Here is a 19,704-nt window from a genome sequence, read left to right as displayed (position 1 = left end):
GATACTGCCTACAGGAAAATCAAAGAGACCTTTGGAGAACAGAGAACCACTTGTATGAATATCAAGAGCTCAGATGGAAACCCAGTTGTAAGGAAAGAAGGGAAAGCAGAAAGGTGGAGGGAGTATATAGACTGCCTATACAAGGGCAGTGTACTTGAGGACAATATTATGGAAATAGAAGAGGATGTAGATGAAGATGAAATGGGAGATAAGATACTGCGTGAAGAGTTTGACAGAGCACTGAAAGACCTGAGTCGAAAAAAGGCCCCGGGAGTAGACAACATTCCATTAGAACTACTGATGGCCTTGGGAGAGCCAGTCCTGACAAAACTCTACCATCTGGTGAGCAAGATGTATGAGACAGGCGAAATACCCTCAGACTTCAAGAAGAATATAATAATTCCAATCCCAAAGAAAGCAGGTGTTGACAGATGTGAAAATTACCGGACTATCAGTTTAATAAGTCACGGCTGCAAAATACTAATGCGTATTCTCTACAGACAAATGGAAAAAACTGGTAGAAGCTGACCTCGGGGAAGATCAGTTTGGATTCCGTAGAAATATTGGAGCACATGAGGCAATACTGACCTTACGACTTATCTTAGAAGCTAGATTAAGGAAAGGCAAACCTATGTTTCTAGCATTTGTAGACTTAGAGAAAGCTTTTGACAATGTTGACTGGAATACTCTCTTTCAAATTCTGAAGGTGGCAGGGGTAAAATACAGGTTGCAAAAGGCTATTTACAATCTGTACAGAAACTAGATGGCAGTTATAAGAGTCGAGGGGCACGAAAGGGGAGCAGTGGTTGGGAAGGGAGTGAGACAGGGTTGTAGCCTATCCCCGATGTTATTCAATCTGTATATTGAGCAAGCAGTGAAGGAAACAAAAGAAAAATTTGGCGTAGGTATTAAAATCCATGGAGAAGAAGTAAAAACTTTGAGGTTTGCCGATGACATTGTAATTCTGTCAGAGACAGCAAAGGACTTGGAAGAGCAGTTGAACGGAATGGACAGTGTCATGAAAGGAGGGTATAAGATGAACATCAACAAAAGCAAAACGAGGGTAATGGAATGTAGTCAAATTAAGTCGGGTGATGCTGAGGGAATTAGATTAGGAAATGAGACACTTAAAGTAGTAAAGGAGTTTTGCTATTTGGGGAGCAAAATAACTGATGATGGTCGAAGTAGAGAGGATATAAAATGTAGGCTGGCAATGGCAAGGAAAGCGTTTCTGAAGAAGAGGAATTTGTTAACATCCAGTATTGATTTAAGTGTCAGGAAGTCATTTCTGAAAGTATTTGTATGGAGTGTAGCCATGTATGGAAGTGAAACATGGACGATAAATAGTTTAGACAAGAAGAGAATAGAAGCTTTCGAAATGTGGTGCTACAGAAGAATGCTGAAGTTTAGATGGGTAGATCATATAACTAATGAGGAGGTATTGAATAGGATTGGGGAGAAGAGAAGTTTGTGGCACAACTTAACTAGAAGAAGGGATCGGTTGGTAGGACATGTTCTGAGGCATCAAGGGATCACCAATTTAGTATTGGAAGGCAGCGTGGAGGGTAAAAATCGTAGAGGGAGGCCAGGAGATGAATACAGTAAGCAGATTCAGAAGGATGTAGGTTGCAGTAAGTACTGGGAGATGAAGAACCTTGCACAAGGTAGAGTAGCGTGGAGAGCTGCATCAAACCAGTCTCAGGACTGAAGACCACAACAACACCACCATTGTGTTTTTGCCTTAAAACATCACATATTCTCTACATTTTTAGATCTCTGAGTGGCTTGTCATTAAGTTTTTGTTGGAAGCTGTAGCGTGCACCTGCACAATGGAGGGTAGTGTTGGTACAGTACTTGGTTTTGGTTTCTTTCTCCTTTGTCCTATTGCTCGGACACTACACCTAAGGTATGTTTGATTATTAGGCCCTCTCCTTTTTTTTCCACCTAAGATGCAGTGACCTGGAGCCCTAACACTGATGGGCCCGACCATATTTTGTGACTGATATGTATACCTTGTCGCAGGGAGCTTACAGTAATAAACACTCCTAAATTTGCACCACATCATTGCTATTGCAGCATATATATGGATGGCGTGCTTCACTGGGTAGCCAGCATAGCTTTTGAGTATTATTTGTTTGTTTAATTTTTTTTACCTGCTGATTATTTGTATGAGCAGTTGGCTGGAAAATTGTTGTTTTTAAACATTCTGGTCAGTCCATATGAAAATAAAAACTGGACTTTAAAAATATTATAGAATTTGTCTTCGGAAACATTTGCATAATTATTGTTGGAGTGTGTTTTTATTAACAAATAACAGAATTTACAACCTGACTAAAAAAGTAAAGCACCCAGAAGATATGGTCAAATGTCAGTCGTCAAATGTCAATGAAACTGTGAACACATAGACACCATTGGTTGGTATGTAAATGATTTGAGTTGAAACTCTTTGCGACATCTGCAACAGCTATCAGAGTGAATCAATGTTGTTCATGTTTAGTATTGTTATCAGGCATGGTAGGATATATGTGGGGCAGGAACAGTACCCGATGTTGAGTCATCACCGTGAAGGACACAAAGATCCCACATACTCATGTGAGACAGTATTTTAAGCAACTGACAGTGTGAAAGAGGCCCCATCATGGATATCCATTTGGCTGGATGGTCAAATTCTGCAGTATACAGTTTTTTGCGGTGATTTAGATGTGACAATGGCTAGATGTTGGACTGCATGGGAATGTCAGGGCAGGCATACACATAGTCAAGGTTACGATTGACAGTGTCTGACTACCACAAGAGAGGGTCACTGTATTGTGCACCAGTCACATTGTAACCCCTTCACATCTGCACCTGTCATCCAAGAACAAATAATGGACTCCCAACAACATTCTTTGTCATCTGACACTATTGGACAGAGACTGGCATTAATTGGGCTAGGGATTTATTGTCCCAGTTATAGGCTGTTGTAAATGCCACAACACGATTACCTTTGGAACATGCTGTGTCTGAGAAGCATAAACTTGCTGATATATGGCATTGCTTCATGTTCAGTGACAATTTACAGTTCTGCTCTATCCCAGGCGACCATTGTTAGCGAGTATGGTGGTGACCTGGGGTGAGGGCCCATTATTCCAGTATTTAGGAGAGGCACAGCGGTGTTACACCTGGCATCATGGTGTGGGGAGTCATCTTGTTCAGTTCAGTCACAGCTGATGGTGACTGAGGGAACTCTGATGGCACGTTAGTACGTTACAGACATTCTGCATCCTTGTGTGTTAAGCTCTCATAGGACAGTCTTGTGGTGCCATTTTCAATAAGATACTGCACATGCATACTTGATACATGTTTGCATGAACTGTTTGTGTGATGTTGAGGTACTCTTGTGGCCAGCAAGATCTGCAGATCTGTTTCCGATAGAGCACATGTAGGGCCAGGTTGGACATAAAAGCCTTCCCTGTGCTAGTATCAGGGATATGGTGAAGGACCAGCTACAACAGTTGTGGGCCAGTTTGCCTCGGGAGAGGACGTAACGGGTTTTGACACCCATGTGTCCAGGCCAGATGGGATGCTACATTATGCTGATAGGTGGTCTTGTACTTTTCAAGTCCTTTGTAAATTTGACTAGATTTTGTAATCACCAAAATAATATCTCGTACCCTTTCAGTCTGTGAGGTTTTATTTTGCTTCCTCCTCCACTGCTAGGTGCTTAGCTTTTTTTTGTTTGGCAGTGCAGTTCAGGTTTTTAAATTATACCTCCATGATGTGAAAAGAAGAAATATCGATAGTGAAAGAGACGTCAATTTCAGCAGCAGTTTATTCAGAAATGAATCTGCAATAATATTTGAAGGTACCTTCCCAAAAAGAATTAATAGTAATGTAGTCAAAGAATCTGTGAAAAGACCATGAATCATTGTGCAGGATAAAGGGATTTTTCAAACATCAGTGAGAACAATATATTTCATCCAAAAAGTTCAGGCAGTGGTGGCCAGTTACACTATTACAGAAGTATGTTAAACTTAGAAATGTAATTTAAAAAAATGAATATTTTTAATTTAGTAACATGTCTTACACCATTCACCCTCTCTTCCTGTCCTGCACCCCACAAATTGCTCTAAAAAATGCTATTTCAAGAGTTCCCATTCCCACAAGGATTTTTACGAAATTTCTGACTTCTGTGCCCTCAGTTAATGGTGTTAATAATTCCATAGTATATTAAACCAGTAAACCCCTGATTCTTTAAAGAATTGAACTTCCAAATATAAAACCACTTCAGATGTCTGATTACGTTACAAATGAGTTAATGTGTTCAATAATTGCCCTTAGGCATGTGAGTGAGAAAAAGCTTAGGAAAGATTTGAAATAATGCTTGAACTTAATTGGAAGTCATTAAGCAGTCTCATTATGAAACACTGGATGAATATAACTGGGTAATTTGCACTTCAAGCAAAAGTTAGCAAAAGTTAGTTTTCAAACAATGGAAAATCCAGGCTGGAAAGTAACAATATTATGAAAAGGCTAGTTGCTACTCACCATATAGCGGAGATGGTGAGTTACAGATAGGCACAACAAAAAGACTACCACCAATAATATTTCGGCCAACATGGCCTTGATCAAAAATAGACAACACACAACTCACACAAAGGCCTTGTTGGCCAAAAGCTTATTGTGTGGCCTTCTTTTTGTTGTGCCTATCTGTGAATCAGCATCTCTGCTATATGGTGAGTAGCAACTATACTTTTAATAATATTGTAAAACATCAGTTTTCTCATGCATCTAAATGTTCATATTGTCAAATCTCCTGAACTGTGTGTTGTACAATGATAGAATTTTGCAGGTACATTTGGTGCTACGTGTGGATACTGCCTGTAAACTGTGTTGCAGGTAGATTTAGTAGTAAATAAGTAATGGATTAAAATGTCATGCCTGATGCTGAAGTTTGACTGCATGAATAGGAAAATGTTGGAAGTGATAAACTTTTTTTTTGTTTATCATTTTGCGGGGAACGAGTCAGTGAAAAAAAGTTTCGCAAAGGTTCGAAACTGTGTGTTAGCTTTGTTGGAAATCGCTGGGAGCTCTCTTTCTCAAACACTGGATGAATGAAATCCATGTATTTGCACACTGTCAGTTACACTGCCTCAAGATAAAACACACAGTTTCCAGCTGTAATATTTGTCTTATCGTATCAGACTTTAACATAAGATTATACCTCTTAAAGAGCTCAAAATTATACCTCTAAAGAGCTTATGGAAGCATTTTAAGTTTCTCAATTTGATAAATAATCATGCAAAATATTTCAAATCAAATTTTTGTTGCCTGTACACTGCAACTGGCACTGGGTTCCGAGATGGTGTTATAATAATATAGATGCAGACTTGAATACTCTTATTGCGTCATCCCAGAATCGAGATTGTGAAGCATTACATGTTTTCACTACATGTTGTCGTTCATAGCTAAATTATAGAAATTTAAAAATTATCTGTCTTATGCTTTTGCTTAATATAACATCTTTTAAAAACAAATAACATGTTACAGTGGTGCTTTCATAATGGAATATGTTGGGGAGGTGTTGGATCCTAAGGAATTTCGCCGTCGAGCTAAGGATTATGCCAAAGAGAAGAATCGCCATTATTATTTCATGGCATTGAAATCTGATTCTATTATTGACGCTACAGTGAAGGGAAATGTTTCGCGATTCATCAATCACAGCTGTGAACCTAATGCTGAAACTCAGAAGGTAACATACAGAGTTTTATTAATCTAACTGTATGTGCAGTATGCTACATTTGGATTTGCATATGTACTTTATAAGCTACAAATACATGAAAATTAATTTATTTATCATTCATTGTACTTCCTTGCTGATTGCTTTTTGCCTTTTGGCAGTCACTAACATTGTGTAGTTGAAATTGGGATCCTTGCAGACCAGAAAAAAAAAAAAAAGAAAAAAGAAAGATTGAGTATCTTTGGTTTATATTTGCATTTTGGACATGTCATTTGATCTTCAAGCTCTGTAGGTAGTACAAAGAAGCTTTTGAAATTCACCCTGAACAACCAAGGCAGCCTTTCTGTGGGAAAGCAAATGACTAGTTTTCCGTGTGTTATTACAAAAACTCTTCTGTCTATTCAGTCCAAATTATGATTGTGAGGAATTTGTTTTCTGTACGATTTGTTTTCTGTACGGTCCATATCTACACACTGTGTATGGCAAATGGAAGTGGTTGAATGGGAACATTCACAGCTTCAGTTGTACAGACCAGGTTGCACTATTTTCTAAAACTAAGGGAATATGTAAGTGGAATGGTTATTGATATGGATGTTAGGGTTGAAGAGGCAGTGATAAAAGCCTTGAAAGTGAAAATTGAACACTTGCATGATTTTCTTTGCTTTGTTTATGATAGGCATCAACTGGCTTTTGTTCTGTACCTCTTACTTAATTACCATGTTTAAATGCCACACATCTTGTGGAAGATCAAATTTCACAAAGCTGTTTTCACTGTCCTGTTCACGTGGAAGGCGAGAACTGAGTTTGCTAGCCTAACTTAACTGTTTTACCAGAATGACATCTTTAAATCATCTGTTCCAATCTTGTCATCCTGAGGAATTGTTGTTACTAGTGCCTACATAATATATGTAATAAATAAAGAGTGTTATTTTGTAATGTATTCGGTGAACTCTTAAGAAGATGGAGTGAGAGATTGTTCAAGAAAATATGATTAAAGATATTGAAGTCAACATTTAAGAAGCCCAAAAAATATGTTTAAAACAATTTTGTCAGTAATTTATATTATGAGGCTTCCATAGTTGTGTTATAAACTGCATTTTAAAACAGATACGAACCAATTACAAGGCTAAATTCCTAAACGTTTTGAGGACACTGCCAACTTAACATCTGTTTTTGAGACTGTTTGCCATTTCAGTTGAAAGTGCCCCTATGAATGTGCAGATGTAAGTGATTGAACTGTAAGGAATTCCCATTTTAGTGAAGGATCTTTTATTTTCAAACTGTCCATGGTGTCTACATTGTTTTCCTCAGATAGAGTTTCCATGTTTACATAACGAGGCTGCAAAAGTGTTACAATATTTCGATCAACATGCGTGTGTGAAAGATCCCTTTTTTTTGTTATGAAACTAAATAAGTCACCATTACGTAGCAGCCTGAATTCAAAAATCTGTGAAATTGAAATCAAACAGTGGAAACTCCAGCTTGTAATATCAACAATATGTGGAAAAGTAAATGAGGCTACTCATCGTTAAGGTGACATATTGAATTACAGACAAGTGCAATGAAAAATCTATTAAACACTTAGCTTTCAGCCAAAGCATTCTTCAGAAAAGGGAAAACAGACGCGCGCGCGCGCACACACACACACACACACACACACACACACACACACACACACAAAACATTCATTCATTCACAAACGCAAGCACACCACACACACACATGACTGCCATTTCCAGCAGCTTGGACCAGAATGCAATTGTCATATGGAACAAAAGCAGCAACTTGTAGGGTGCAGGGAAGAGGAAGGGACAGCAGGGTACAGGTGAGAGGAAAGAAGAGTTAGTAGAGTTATATCGGGTGGAGCATGCAGGAACTAGATGGAGGCATCACTAGACTGTCACCAGGCGCAGTGTCTGGAGGCTGAGTGGCAGGTAGTTGGACGGGGGAGGGGGGGGGGAAGTGCTGGTGGTGGTGGTGGGGGCAACGGAAAAGGAGAGGAGCAGGGAAGGGGAAAGAGAGGTAGGTGCATAGATACAACTCGCACATTATGCACGTCTCTGCCGCCGACCAACGTCTCTGGCACATTTGCATCTGTGGCCGCATGTGCAGTCGCGTGGTACAACAGTATAAAGGGACGAAGCGAGCACTGGAGCGGCAGTCTTGCGGCTCACTCTGAAGATGGCTGAACGTTATACAGCCGAAATATTAGAAGAAGAAGGAGATTTCTTGCGGTTGCACACCCGAAACTTTGTGGAACAGTCTCTGCGACGCCAAAACCTGAGGATTCACATCAAGTACCTCTGTGGGGAGGAGATGGTTTTATGTGTTCGACAATTGGATAAGCTTCGACACTTGAGAGCAAGATTACTGAGCTCTTTAAGTTTTTTACTAAGGTGCCGTGACCAGGGCATAATTCCGAAGTTTGCCAGATTAGTACATTTTATACAAATGACGTCTATGAATAAGATTTTAACGAAAGCTGGTTCTTCTGTTGTTAAGGAGAGGATCCACTTTACTCGCCGAAAATTAGACCTGGTTTCTGAAGAACTTTATCGCCTGCACCTGAAGATGTCTGTGGAGATACCCTATGATTCTTGGAATTGGATTGATGGTACAACTTGGGCCAAATCAGACTGGATTTGTGAGGTGGCCACATCCCGACAGACTGCAAAATTTAGTCGACTGAAGATGACATCGCAGCGAGAAACTGTTACTCGACGCCTTGCTATTAATATGACAGGTAGAGATTTGGACGATGCTACGATGATGGTTTTGAGTAAGGGACTGAATTTTGCGCCCACGCCACAGGTTCTGCCATTGCCTTCATTTATCAGTGCCATTGAAGAAGCTGTTCGACCACTTCCCTCAGATTCAGCAGAGGAAATAAGACGTGAAACATGCCGTGCAATTATGAAGGCTCGCCTACAAAGGAGCAATATATCTGTGGCAGAGAGGGCTGCTCTACACAAGCTTCGCCTGGATACTCAGACGGTGGTACTTCCAGCACTTTCCGATCTTTCTGTCCCTCCCTCAACATCACTTCCCTGGATACTTACCCAGGTGGGCTCTGAACAGTGCTCACTGGAGTGCTTTCACCTCTGCTGTCACCCTTGGCTCCCTGCCACGTGGATACATCAATGAGACAGTCCAGAATATGCCTAGAGCCAATCTTTCAGCAGCTGATTTAATGATCCCCTGTTCCTCAAGTGTGCCCTGATGGAAGACATCTTCTGGTCATCAGAAATCGCAGAGGCCATTGGAGAGTGTAGGCGGGCTCTTCAGTACGTTAAGCAGTACCTATCGATGGAGCACCTCGTTGCCTTTTAAGTGGCTCTGTGCCCAGGTCTGCCACCTAATAAAATGATGAAAGCAAGAATGCTGGGAATGATACGTTTCAACCATCAGACCATGTACCTCACCTTCGCAGGTTTAGGCAAAGATCATACATTTCTACTACAGATACCATACACCTGCAGATGTACCTTGTATTACATTACAGCTCTGTGTATACTGACCCTGAAACCATTGCCTAACATTTTGCTCTGCATTATGCTCGAGCCTCAGTGTCTGAGAATTATCAACCTGCCAACAGCAGATGGAGCAAAAGCAATTATCTTACTACATACCACCTGGAGCCATATAATGCCCCATTCAGTGAGTGGGAATTCATCAGTGTCCTAGTCCACTGCCCGGATACAGCCCCACAGCCAGACTGTATCTACAGCCAAACGATCAAGCACCTAATAGTAGATTGTCAGCATCATATCCTTGCCATCTTTAACCACATCTGGAACGAGATGAGTTCCCATCGCATTGATAAGAAAGCATCATTGTCCTAGTACTGAAACTGGGTAAGCACCCTGTAGAGATGGATGTTGTCGCCCAATTGGCCTTACCAATGTTCTCTTTAAGTTGCTTGAACATATGGAGAGGTGGAGGCTGTGTTGGCACCTTGAGTCTTGAGGTCTTCTGGAACCGTCCCAGGGTGGTTTTTGCCAAGATCGTTCCACTACTGATAATCTGATTTACCTGGTGCCTGCCATCAGAACAACTTTTGCCCAACATCAGCACCGTATAGCCGTCTTCTTTGATGTTCAAAAGGCTGGTGACACTACATGGTGACACCACATCCTCGCTGCTTTACACAAGTGGGGTCTCCAGGGTCCACACATGGTTTTTATCCAGAACCTCTTATTGCAACATACTTTCTGGGTTCGAGTTGGTGCTTCCCACACTACTCTCGATATTCAAGAGAATGGGGTCCTCCAGGGCTCTGTACTGAGTGTCCCTCTCTTTCTTGTAGCTGTCAGTGGTATAGCAGCAGCTGTGGGGTCCTCAGCATCACCCTCCTTGTATGCTGACGGCTTTTACCTCTACTGTCCGTCGTCTAGTGTGGGTGTAACTGAATGTTGACTGCTAGGCGCCATACGAAAGGCCCAGGCATGGGCCATCACCCTGGCTTTAAATTTTCAGCCACCGAGACTCGCATCTTGCACATCTGTTGATGTCATACCATGCACCCACAACCAGAACTTTACCTTGACGACCAAATATTCAATGCCATAGAGACTTATCACTTTTTAGGACCGGTCTTCAATGCTCGGTTGATGTGGATTACCCGTGTTCAGCTTAAGAGAAAGTGCTGCATGCACCTTAATACACTTCGTTGCCTGAGTAACACCAGCTGGTACGCAGATCACAATACCATTCTGTAGCGTTACAAAGCCCTGATACAGTACAGCCTTGATGAAAGAGTCCGGGATATGGTTCAGCATCACCCTCAGCATTGCAGACACTGGATCTGATACACCATTCCAGGCTTCGATTTGAGACAGGAGACTTTCGAACTAGCTCTGTGAACAGTGTCCTCGTGGAGGTTGTGGTCCCTCCACTGTGTATCGGGCAGCAACAACAGCTTGTCAAATACGCTACGTTCGTAGCTCCCTGAGCATCCGAACTACTGTCTCCTCTTTCGAAATGTGGAAATACATCTCCTGCACCAGCAGCCCAGATCAGGGATTATGATCGGATATCCAGCCCCTGAATTCCAGTTGTTTCCTCTACCACCTCTCCTCCGGGCCCACTCAAGTGCGCCTCCATGGTGCATCCCTCAGCCACAGCTTCGTCTTGACCTATTACAAGGTCCAAAAGACTCAGTTCAGCCGGGGCCCCTCTGCCACGAATTTTTCTCCATCCTTGGTGCATCTTGGGGTTCAGAAGTAGTCTGTGCTGATGGCTCGATGGGTGCTGATCATGTAGGCTTTGCTTATACTCATGTGGGACATAACGAACTGTGATCCTTGCTGGATGGCTGTAGTATTTTCACTGCAGAGTTGATAGCCATCTCTCGTGTTTTTGAGCTAGGCATTACTGCACCGGTGAGTCCTTTCTCATCTGCAGTGACTCTTTGAACAGTTCACAAAATCTTGACCAGTGGTACCCTCGCCTTCCCTTGATCGGGTTATCCAGGATTTTCTATCTGCCATTAAACATTGTGGATGCTCAGTGACCTTTGTCTGGACTCCAGGCCGTGTTGGAATCCCGGGGAATGAACTCACTGATATATTAGACAAACTGGCTACCAGGAAGCCGACTCTTGAGATTGGTATTCTGAAAACAGACCTCGGATTGGTATTGTGCCATCAAGTTTTAGGAATCTGGAGTATGGAATGGCTCACTCTGAGTTCACGAAACTACAGGTGATAAAGGAGACTACAAATCTATGGAGATCCTCCATGCAGGCCTCTCGCTGGCTGTCCTTTGCTGGCTCTTCATTGGCCATACTTGGCTGACTCATGGTTATCTCCTCCGACTCGAAGACCCATCCCACTGTCATTGTGATTCTCATTTGACGGTGGTCCACATTTTGCAGGGCTGTCCCAACTTGGCTGCCCTGTGGTGGACTTGCTACCCCTGGAGATGATGCCTCAGCAGCTGACTTAGTTTCATGTTTTACTCATGAAAGGGAAGGGGGCTTTTACCATTCTCTTTAAGGGATGACCGCTTAACCTTATTGGTCCGTTGAGGGGTTGGCAGAACGCTCTGTTGCCACCTCTGCACAGATTGGGCGGCAGCTGTTTGAGCTTAGTGGTTCACCCCAGCCCTCACCCTGCCTGTTGTTTTACTTTTTCTGCACCGTCGTGCATGGTCTGTTCGACTTGTTCGTCGTATGTCTGTCTGTGCTTCTCGTGTATTGCCCGTGTTGCCAGGCTTTCCTAGGCAATTTCTGAGTGGGCTACCTCTGGAAAGCGGTAACAGTTGGGGATGTCCATCCCAATTGCATTCTGCTTTCGGGGCTTCTGGCTGCTCTCTGGAGAGGCACCCTGCTTGCCTTTCTTCCTATATCCCACATTTTTTTTCATTTTTGTCCCTTATCCAACGTTTGTTGACCTTTGGTAGACCTTGGGGTTTGCTTCCCCTGGGTTTTACTTGATAGGCCACCTCTGATGCACAGTAATGTAGACCTATTTGTTTAAGGAACAAGGAACTGATGACCTAGTGGTTTGGTCTCTTTAATCATCCAACCAATCAAGAAATGGTAAAAAGGTTCATAAAAGTATCATTGATTGGTTTTCTGCAAATAGTCTCATCCTCAATTTTAAAAAGAAACAACATATTCTGTTCTGCACATTTGGGGTACTACACCAAATGCAAGTGTAACACCTAGTGAAGATATAATAAACAAGGTGGAAACCTAAGAATTCTTATGTGTTCTTATTGATGAGAATTTAAATCGGATCCTATAACAACTTAATTCAGCCACATTTGCACTTGGGATCATTGCAAATCTTGGGGAGAGAGAAATCAACACATTGACATATTTTGCATATTTTCTTTCAATACTATCATACGAAGTAATGTTCTGGGGTAACTCATCTGTATGAAAGAAAGTCTTAATTGCTCAAAAAGTACTGGAAGAATAATTTGTGGTGCTTATCCGTGATCATCTTGTAGACATCTGTTTAAGGAGCTGGGCATTCTGGCTACTCCTTGCAGTATATTTATTTCCTTGTTACGGTTGTTGTAAACAATCCACTTCTGTTCAAAAGGAAGAATGATATACATAATTACAATAACAGAAGGAAAAAAAGACATTCATTACTCCACTTTAAGATTGTCTTTAGCACACAAAGGGGTGCACAATGCTGCAAAAAAGATTTTTGATCACTTACCCAGTGATATAAAACGTCTGAGAGACAGTGAAGTAAAATTTGGGGGAAGGGGGGGTGGGAGGAGACTGAGAACATTTGTCCTTGACAACTCCTTCTATTCTGTAGTAGAATTTCTGTTATTGTAATGTGTAAAATGTGTGGTGGGTAGGAACATCTAACTCGCATCTTTATATCTTCTGTCCGTATAAGTAAATAAATCAATCAAAATTAAATTAATATGTGATGAATCTGTAAGGACTTTGCCACATCACGATTTATCATGCAAAATGACCCATAGAACATGAAACTACTAACTAACTTTGTATGTTAATTTAATTTTAATAATTAAAGGTAGTCGGTTTTTTGGCATGTTTTAAAATGGATTAGTCTTTTGCTGGGTTAAATTACAACCACCCTGGTTGAAATGGAAGCAAAATCAGTAGCAAATTCTGTATTGAGTCTCACAGGTACCCCATTAGGCCTTGGAGCCTAGTTTAATTTTAGCGATTTCAACTGTTTCTCAACACCACTGACACTAATATCACTCATATTTGAATGGTGCAAAAAGCAGTCTGGAGCAGTACATCTGTATCTTCCTTAGGAAAGGAGCATTTTAAAACAGAGTAAACTATTTTTGCTTTTGCTTTGCTACCCTCAAGTTCAGTTCCTTTGTCATCCATGAATGTCCGTACCCTCAATTTAGTTTGTCACCAGTGAGCTTTTGGACACTGTTTTACAGGTGTTATACAGAAGTCACTGTTTCTTAGAAGTTTTTTCATAATTACTATGTACCATGAAAGGTTCCTCCCACCATTAACTGTTCTATTAAGTACATACCTATCCTGTTTGTGGTCAACTATTCTTTCAAACTTGAGCCACAGTTTTTACATGCTTCTGCACTGAGGCAAACGTCTTTTTCTGCTTTGAGATGTGTCATGGCTGCTTCTTTATGTAACTTATTTAATGTGTAAATCTTTCTTCTTGTTGTAGCTGCCATTTGTACTTCAGTGATCATTGTTGCTACAATTGCTTCATGGTCACTAATAACAGTTTCATTATTGTCATTGCCAAGAAGTCAGATCTGTTTGCTACCATTAGGTCTAATATATTTCCATTATAAGTGGGCTGCTGTACTATCATTTCCATGTAGCTTTCTGAGAAAGCACATGGTAATGTTTCACAAGATGTCTTGTAAGGCCTAACTTGAAAAACTTAAATATTCAAAATTGATTGTTGGATAGCTAAAGGCTCCACCAATGATGACAGCATGATTAGGGAACATTTGCACTAGCAAACTGAGATTTTCCATCATGTCTGGAGATGAATCTGAGAGTCAGTGGAAAGATCCAGTTACAAGTTTATGCCCACTTGTGATACTGGGTCTTGCCCAAACAGCCTCACAAGCTGCTTCAGTTTCTGTCTCAATGGAATTTAGTTTCTTGTCTATGGACACAAATACACCACCTCCATCTCCCCTTAATCTATCCTTTCTTTATACTCTTAGATTTCCTCCCCAAACATCCTCTAACTGTCAATTTCAAATTTTGTAGCAATGTTCCCTCATTTGATTTAGTGTTAATCAATCTGAATACGTACAGCAGTGCTACAGCATACAGGAAGTTCTTGGCACAACAGTGTACCCATCTGGCCAGCTTCTGTCTGCATGGTGTGTTCCTGTGCTGTCATTGTGCTCATGTGTTTCCTTTCCGTCCCTTCTTTTGTCTTTTTTGAGTTCCACTTTTCAGTGTATTTGTACTAGTAAGCATTTTGAAATCTAATAACATGGAATTTTATGATAGAAAAAATGTTGCCATTTGGAGCTTTTATTTTTTACTGCGATTCTATTGCAGTGGACTGTGAATGGAGAATTGAGGATTGGTTTCTTCAGTAAAAGAAACATTTCTGCTGGAGAAGAAATAACATTTGACTACCAGTTCCAGCGATATGGGTAGGTAATCTTTTATTGCGTGTTCGTCTGCAGAAAAATATGTTGCGTATCTGATAGGATTAATGTAATAAGACATTATTTTTAGGAAAGAAGCTCAGAAGTGTTTGTGTGATGCTGCAAATTGCCGTGGCTGGATTGGGGAGGATCCAGAAAAAGAGAAACGTGAAAGGAAACTCAAAAAGGAAAAAGAAATCAAAAAGAAAAAAGAAGAGAAAAGGAAGGACGTTAAAGACTATATGGATGATATGGATGTAAGTACTACAGCATACCTCAAGAAAATAAGACTATATGGATGATATGGATGTAAGTACTACAGCATACCTCAAGAAAATAAGATTTGTTGGGACAGGGGAGAGTACATAAGAATAAATGAAATTTTAAACATTATTATAGGTTGAAGTCCAGCAACTGTGTGTTAACTTAATTACAGAATGTACATATAGCCACTTCGGCTGCATAAAATTGTCAAATTGACCATGGTTTCGACAGCTGTAAGGTAGTCTTCATCAGAATAAAAATTACATAGGATTACCTAGAAAATATAATGACATTGAAAAGTTTCTTATTGATTTGAAATCAGGCCTAGACAGTGTAAAAATGGGCAGTTCCTGTCAGACTAGAGTAACACATGATGTTTGTAATATTGTCAGCGAAAACCTAACCAATTCTTGTAATATTGTTAATTCAGATAAAAAACTAATTAGAACCATAAATACCAAGCTTGTAGAAAAAGACACTTTTGTAATGAAGGCTGATAAGGGCAATACCATTGTCATTGCTAGCAAACAAGAATATGTTGCAAAAACTCTACAGTTCTTTCAGGAAAACAATATTTCCGAGCTACATGAGGAACCCACGCCAACTTTGCAGAAAGAAGTCAGAACTGCTATTAACGATGCCAAAGCTCTTCTTAAACCTTTCTGCCTAAGTTACGAGCTCAGTTTAAAGTCCATAAAAAGACCATCCGATCCACCCTATTTCCAATAGCATGAACAGTGCTTATCACGACTTAGCCAAATTCTTGCAAGATATATTGGAAAAATCGTTTGTTTTCCATAGCAATTATTCTGTTTCCAATAGTCAAGATTTAGTTAAGAAAATTAAAGATGTTCACTGTGATAGAGATACAAAATTAATTTCCTTTTGACATTAAAAATCTTTACACAAATGTGCCGGTACTTGAAGCCTTAGACATAGTAGAAAATAATTTATGTTCTTTCAGAAAAGATTTATCTAATGAACAAATCACTGACTTCATGAATTTACTTTGTATTGAAGTAAAATACAATTATTTTGAATTTAATGGAAAACTATATCAGCAATTAGATGGCCTTGCAATGGATAACTCCTTATCAGGAAGCCTTGGAAATGTGTTCATTAATTCTTTAGAAGTAAAATTTTTCAGTAATTTTTCAGTGTCAGCTGTAGGCATTCTTCCATACGCCAGATACGTTGATGACATTTCGATCATATACTAAGGGCCTAATGACGGTATCGATAAACTTTTAAATATGTTCAGCGAGTTTCATGAAAATATTTCTTTCACTTGTGAACTAGAAAATGAGTTCTGGCGGCAATTGAATTTTCTAGATCTCACTCGTACGATAGTAGATGACAAAGTTAGCTTCAATATCTTCTGCAAAGAAACCAGTTCTAATCAAATTATTCCATTCATGTTGGTACAGCTGCATTTTCATAAGATGGCCTTTTTTCATTCAACTATTCATAGAGCCACCTCCACATCCCTTTCTTCTGAAAATCTCAATTCTGAAATCAGTCTGATTAAAACTGCGGTTGTCAATAATGGTTATGATCCTTCTATAGTAGATAGTATTTTTAGTAGGCAAACCAATAAGAGAGTCACTACCCTAGGCCTTTCTAATAACGAACCTAATAAAAAGAAAAAAAATTTTCTCTATACCATTTCTGGGTCAAATTTCTTACAGAATACAGCGTTTACTTCAAAATAAATATAACTACAGAGTAGCCTTCACCACTAATAATTCTTTAGAAGGTAATATCATACATAACTTGAAATAATTTCCCCTCTGCGTAATTCTGGTGTCTATAAAATTATTCGCAGCAATTGTCCTTCCTATTACATAGGCCACTTAGGCTGAGCTATTTCGACAAGATTTTAGCAATACCTTCTCAGCAAAAAAAGGACTAATGTTCACAATTCAACTTTTGCTGACCGTTTGTTAATCACAGGGCATAATCCTAAAGATGTAAAAGATGTACAGATCTTGCAGTCGGAGGAAAAAGCCTTTAGGCTTAACTTCTTAGAAGAGCTAGAGATTTTTAAACACCTATCTCTGAAGGACAGTCTCTTTCTGAACGAACAGTTGTATTTACGCAATAAAACCTTTTTTCGAGGTATAGAGCCACTAATTAAAAATGGTTTGAATGGCGGTACTCTCCTCAATGTAGACTCAACATCGTTTTCCTCTCTAGTTTTACATTTTTATGTATATTTGAACTACATTTCATCTATAAAATAAGACCGTTACGGTATGTTGTAATTTTCATGCACTGATTCCTGTTGTTGCATGTAATGTTAAATTGTCTATACAATGCCTCATTTGCTCTTGTCTGTAATTTGATCACTTCTTGCTAGATGTCACAAATCTGTTTTCATGTCCAACTCATGTCTGCCTTGGCCTGTTAGTCGTCTAGTCTGACGGTAGCGGCTGTTTGATCCAGTTGTTTGGCTCTAAGCGACCTTGTGACTGCCATTGTATTTTGATAGACTATTTTATTCCAATTGACAATCATGTTATATTCATACAGTTTAATTTTTATTCTTGTGATTATTTCATTTTGACAAGAGCATTTTTGCTCTGATTTTTTTCACCTATGGTGTGATTACATGTAAGTACACTGTTTGTACAGTATATGGAAGTAATCCCATTAATTTTATTTTATTTTTGAGCCATGTCATTATATTTTCTAGGTAATCCTGAGTAATTTTTATTCTGATGAAGACCGTCTTAGAGCTGTCGAAACCATGGTCAATTTGACAATAATTTCATGCAGCCAAGGTGGCCATATGTACATTCTGTAATTAAAATAAAAATAAATATTCAGAAGTTATTTAATCAAGATTTTTAGCTGCACAAGTAGTCCGATTCTAGAAAGTAAAATTCTCTGCCTGAGTAGTTTTAAATCCTGAACACGAATCTAGTGACAGCTTTTGAAAGTTTAGTATTTATTACCAGGATGACGTGATATGATTGCTATGAGGATTTTGCCAGACATCATTGAATAAATCTCTTTTATACAACATCTCAAAAAAATAACGTGTGATGAGGTGTTCTGGAAGCCAAGACGAGAAGAAAAGACATTATAAACGTTTGGCCCAAAACCCTTTTATTTGACAGTAAAATGCCTGTAGAAATCAGCATCAGGGCATTGACATGCATTAAAAGTAGCTCTTGTGAAGAAATGTATGTCTAGTACTAGCCCAAGGAGTGTCATCAACATGGGCAGTTTAACCATACTATTGCACCAACTTGGATGAAAATGACCCAGATAGTAGACTGGGAACTCAGTGCGATCAGCCGATACGGATAGTGTAATTTCTTCGTAACAGTGATACGATTCATCAAAAATAAATAATGTCGTGTACGGTACTCCTCGGTGATGGCAGTGTAAGAGCATTGCTCAGGATCCGTGAGGAATGATTTCCCTTACAGAGGTTTCCAGAGAAATTCAATGTTTTCTTATGCATCACATCTCTTGAGTACTCCCAACCTGAAGGTACAGCTATCATGTATCATTGAAGAGGTTATTATCAAAAGAAGACATGTAGTCTACATAAGAAGCAACAATCATTTTAGCACTAGCCCATTGCACTCTGTAATGTAGACATATGGCGTCTCCGTGCACTCTTACTTAAATCGCTACCACTTGGGTGGCGAGCATACCACAGAGAATTACCTGAGTCTCTTTGAGGTAACAATGAGGCTACTGACCAACAATTAGGATACACATTAAAACAGAAAGTACACTTTTATTTAACTATATTTACATACCATAAGCATCACAATAGAAAACTTTTCACTGCGTGATATTTTTTGAAACTTTTCAGTGTAGACTGTTTCCATCATCATTTCACTTAAATTGCTCACAAATGAATTGCTGTTATTATTTAAAACATTGTCATCAAAATCGTTGTCACTCTGGATATCACTTATTTCCTCTAAAAGCTCTACAACCTCTTCCTTAGAAATATCTGTACCTGAAGAACTAGCCATGTTATGTCTACTCACTTGTTTAATGAATACAACCTTTCTCTCAGCACAACTGCTACAGCTCGGAGTTAATACAGGCTCCCCTAGATGGCAGTACTAGTAGAGTCAGATTTGAGGCTGAAGCCTGTGAGAGCTATGAAAAATCGTGTTGTATGAGGCTGGACATGGGAGAGGAAAACAAAATTCACAATTTCAAGTGCCACTCGCCATTGGAGTGGAAAGGGTAAATGAGTTCAGTGTAGATCTGAAAGTGTTTACATTGCCTGGGCACAGTTTTAAGGGCAACAGTCATCACCCTGTAAACAAAATTCTTTTATTATATATTTCCAGCCTCTCATGAACGGTATTATAACTGCTTTCAGCTTCTTGCAAAGTCATGATAAAATGATCTGTTGAAAGAAAATAAAAGTAAACTAGAGAATTGTAAAATACTAAGAAATTAAATTACAAAATCACTGATCAGTAGAGGCATTGGTTTGTCAACAGGTGCATAAAAAAGACTGAAAGCTTTCCTAGCTTTTGAACGAATTCTTTTTTGATTTAGATTACACACACACACACACACACACACACACACACACACACACACGTATAACTGCACAAGCAACTGTCCACCTGAGCGATTGATTC

The 19,704-nt window shown here is 39.7% G+C and overlaps 1 protein-coding gene across 3 annotated transcripts in view; it reads left to right on the top strand.

The window, feature by feature from the left end:
* Positions 1-19,704, top strand: part of LOC124777494 — a 253,609-nt gene that overhangs the window by 58,454 nt on the left and 175,451 nt on the right. For all 3 annotated transcript variants that reach the window (XM_047252933.1, XM_047252932.1, XM_047252931.1), the window contains exons 5-7: positions 5,530-5,731; positions 14,724-14,821; positions 14,907-15,072. In XM_047252933.1, the coding sequence (XP_047108889.1) occupies positions 5,530-5,731; positions 14,724-14,821; positions 14,907-15,072 (466 nt within the window). The remainder of the gene's footprint in view (positions 1-5,529; positions 5,732-14,723; positions 14,822-14,906; positions 15,073-19,704) is intronic.

Source organism: Schistocerca piceifrons, chromosome 2 (genome assembly GCF_021461385.2).
Source record: "Schistocerca piceifrons isolate TAMUIC-IGC-003096 chromosome 2, iqSchPice1.1, whole genome shotgun sequence".
NCBI classification, from domain to species: Eukaryota; Metazoa; Arthropoda; class Insecta; order Orthoptera; family Acrididae; genus Schistocerca; species Schistocerca piceifrons.
Note: the sequence above shows the minus strand (reverse complement) of the source record. Positions and strands in the feature narration are given on the sequence as shown.